Source organism: Bidens hawaiensis, unplaced genomic scaffold (genome assembly GCF_021521415.1).
Source record: "Bidens hawaiensis isolate Kalapana, Puna unplaced genomic scaffold, B.hawaiensis_p1.1 tig00000702_1, whole genome shotgun sequence".
Lineage (NCBI taxonomy): Eukaryota > Viridiplantae > Streptophyta > Magnoliopsida > Asterales > Asteraceae > Bidens > Bidens hawaiensis.
Genome location: NW_027491042.1, coordinates 938,744 through 942,345, shown reverse-complemented (window position 1 = coordinate 942,345; position 3,602 = coordinate 938,744). Strand labels below are relative to the sequence as shown.

Below are 3,602 nucleotides of genomic sequence, written 5' to 3'. Positions count from 1 at the left end.
TTGTGTAGCTATCCCATAAAAAATAATGCATACACCAACACTTTTTAGCCTCAATTAAAGTTTGAATGCGTTTATAATTAATTTGTTTGTGACTTAATTATTGTCAACTTTGCTTCAGAATTTATAACATTCCAAAAGGACTCTTAGTTACTCTTACTATTATTGTCATTTGAGCATTCATTTTTATTAGATTTTTGAATAATTGAACAAGTGTGATAAAAATAATTCATGTTTTATTATTTCTAACAAGGTTTTATTAGTTTCTCCAAAATAAGTGTTAGGACATACGTTTGTTCTTTTCTTGTAATAGAAGTGCATAGTGGAGTTTTCTAAAAGCACCAACAAGATAACATTATCAAAAAGCTTTGAAATTAGAAGGCACACAACACCTGAAACACACACATACAGGGATTTATTTGAAACAACATTTAAGTAAAGGTGAAACAAACACAGTATTTGTTTTCTTTTTTCTTTATTTATTTTTCACATGCATTAAGGCTATTATTAGCATCTCGTAATAACTCTAAACATTTGCAAAACTTGCAACTAGAAAGAGGTTAGAGACAGCCTTAACACACGAAGCCAAGGATGAGTTGCCAAACGATCATTTCATTAGGCTGCCAGAATGTGAGGTCCAATTTGTTAGTGGCACGACAAACTGGACCTTGTCAGCACTACACTGCAAAGTTGAAGCAGCTACCACCACCACCAGTGCTAGCTGCTCCAACCCATTTGCTGTGCATACCGAAACCATGTCCAGTAGTGTTTCCAGACATCATATTTGACAAAGAGACCATCGAAAGATTTTCGACTGGGAAATGCTTGAGGTCTCCTATTGAGAACATACTAGTCACCTCCGATTGAGGAACGCGGGACCCGCCATTGTTTGATTGTTGAGGAGAGTTCATGTTATGGCCCGACAACAAAATAGTAAATTTAGGAGATTCAGGTGGATTTTTGTCTTTTTTCGAATCTATGTTTTCATCTTTGCAGTTTCTTATATTTTTGCTGTTTAGAAACCGACCCCCATTCCCTCGTGGTCGGCGCATTGCATGGAGATGACGTGAAAGGTGCAAATATGGCTGCATACAAAAACCATGTAATTTTGTTTTTGAGTTATCAAACTAGAACAATATATTAAAAGAAATAATTTTGTTCTTACTAAATCTAGCAAAAAAATCATATGAAATGAGTAACATACTAGGAATTTTGAGTTGAAAGGTTTTGGTGAACACAAACTTATTGGTTTATGAGGAATATTTTCATAACCGGATCGAACATCGAACCGGTCGGGCAACTGGTTCAACCGGTCGAACTGCTTAAAACTACTGGAAAAAGGTTTTCCAAAAAAAAGAAATGTCTTTTTAAAGGAAACCGGTTCAACCGGTCCCGCTTTCCGGTCAGACCAGCTGGTTTTCTGGGAAACGAGCGAACTGCATAGAACTGGACCGATCAGTCGACCGAATCGCGGTCAACCGGCCGGTCCGGTTTCAACAGTATTGCTTATGTGTTTGTGCATCCAAATAAGTTCTGAAAAACTCATAACCCTTGAAAATATGATAACTGAAATTCATTAAAAACTTACCATTACATTTAACACATGAAAACAAAAACATATAGTAATCCACTAACTAATTATGCCGGAGTTATAAATTTCTAAAATTTAAAGGAAGCTAAAAGATCAATCAATATCTATGAAATGCATTGCCAATGATTTCTATTCCAACTGGTCAAGGGTGTGAAAGGTTAAGGTTTACCCATTTATGTGAGGTTTATGTCCGGGAGGTCTCAAGTTTGATTTTCGGCCCATGTGCACGTTTTAAAATATGAGCGACACCACTGTAAGGGATTTCAAACTCGAGTAAAGTGGGTTGTATGCGAGTGGTAAGCCTTTCGATGTCCTTTCATCAACCAGTTACACTTGGCCGTTCAAAAATAAATCGAAATGCATTTTTAGTTTTCGAAAGTATGAATTTACTAAATGCACTTAATTTATGATTTAACACCCACTGCAAACATTTTTTTTATAATTAATGTTTAAATCGCATTTTCTGACTTTTGACTATATATGCAATTACAAATTTACTCCATTAATATAGAAAAAAAATATGAATATATATAAAACAGAACACAAAAACATGTCAAACGAGGACATAAACATGTGATAAATCTAAAAAAAATGAGAAAAATAATGTTCCAAAAAAAAATTAAAACAATTCATGTTTTCAATCCTGGTTTCAATAAATTTAGTTGCGTCAAAAACATGTTTGATAGACGTCATATGTCATCATGTTGATTTTGTTATCAATGAACATCCCAACAACACCCCTAACTAGACTTAAATGAATGAATTATGCACCTTTTCAAGAATTTAAGGAAGCACTTATAAACATACCTTACGACTTTTTGAAACTTTATTTCCCATTTCCGCCTTAGCACGCGATCTTCTCCGTCTTATAATTCCATGATATTGTTTTGCATTCACAAATAACGGTCCATCATCACTACCCAAGTTCAAAGGCAACATAATCCGACCCTGAATCATAAGAAATAGACAATTATCAATCTTAAGTGTCAACAATTTTTCAGAAGTACTAAAAACATGAATCAGATTCCCTACTAATCTTGTTCATCCAAATAAATTAAACATATTTAGTTGTATCAATTTTAAAAAGATATATTTTTTTTTCCTTCGTAAGATTATATTAAAATTATCCACCTTGATTTGAGGTCCATAAGCTGAGAACACTCCATAATATTGATCCTCATAAGGGCATCTGCCACAAACCTATATATAATATAACCATTAACAAAAAGAGAGATAATGCATCAACTGGTTTATATAAAGATTGAAAAGTTAAAAATTGTGTAAAAGGTAAGTTAAAAGCTGTACCATGGTAGGCTGACCAAATCCAAGGTCAACATAAGTTTGATTGGACTGCATTGAAACAGCTACTTGAATTTTTGGTGATTTTTGTTTGTTTGATGAATTCTTGTACTCATCAGAATCAACTTCATCAACTTTACCTATAAGTTTTCATGTTTCAATATAATGCAATCTTTATCGTGATGTAAACATGCAACTTGGTTTTAATAAGCATGCCACAAAAGCGCCTAAAGCACAAGGTGACCGAAAAAACGCCACGGTCAGGAAGCAACGACTTGATGCACATGCGGGTCAAAATTTGTCAAATTTAGAGTTATTTTGTTATTATTATTTTTATTTCTAGGTGGTCTAGGAGTCTGGAAAGCGTTTGTAGACATCGTAAATAAGTCCAAGTTCGAATATCGCCTTTAATTCACTTCTTTCTTTTGCTTTTATTAATTAATCAGTTTTTATATCGTCAACATTACCGACGTAAGTTTTTATCGAAAATCAAGTTATATTCAAAATAAAATATTTTCTAGTTTAGTAAATTTTAAAAAGTGTTCGTTTCTAATATAACTCAATTTTGGATAAAGTTTATACTAGAATATCGGATAAGAAAAAAACAAAGCTGTGTAAACGTTGAATAAAACAATGTAAATCGTGTTACAAAAAACATTGAACAACGACTGTGTAAACTGTGTTAAATAAAATATGAAATTATAGAAATTAAAAA

The 3,602-nt window shown here is 33.0% G+C and overlaps 1 protein-coding gene across 1 annotated transcript; it reads right to left on the bottom strand.

Moving 5' to 3' along the window:
- Positions 1-340: 340 nt before the first annotated feature.
- On the bottom strand, positions 341-3,228 carry LOC143532439 (nuclear transcription factor Y subunit A-2-like). The gene is made up of 4 exons (XM_077027483.1): positions 2,894-3,228; positions 2,720-2,788; positions 2,396-2,536; positions 341-1,082 (listed from the first exon to the last, which is right to left on the bottom strand). Exons 1-4 carry the CDS (start codon positions 2,942-2,944, stop codon positions 675-677), a joined length of 669 nt encoding a protein of 222 aa, XP_076883598.1. The 5' UTR covers positions 2,945-3,228; the 3' UTR covers positions 341-674.
- Between the last annotated feature and the right edge of the window lie 374 nt (positions 3,229-3,602).

Coding starts and splice junctions, on each gene's coding strand:
- LOC143532439 (XM_077027483.1), bottom strand. CDS start 2,944: ATGCAGTCCAATCAAACTTATGTTGACCTTGGATTTGGTCAGCCTACC. Junction 2,789..2,893: donor GATTTGGTCAGCCTACCATG/GTACAGCTTTTA, acceptor TATTATATATAG/GTTTGTGGCAGATGCCCTTA. Junction 1,083..2,395: donor AAGTTTCAAAAAGTCGTAAG/GTATGTTTATAA, acceptor TTTTGTATGCAG/CCATATTTGCACCTTTCACG.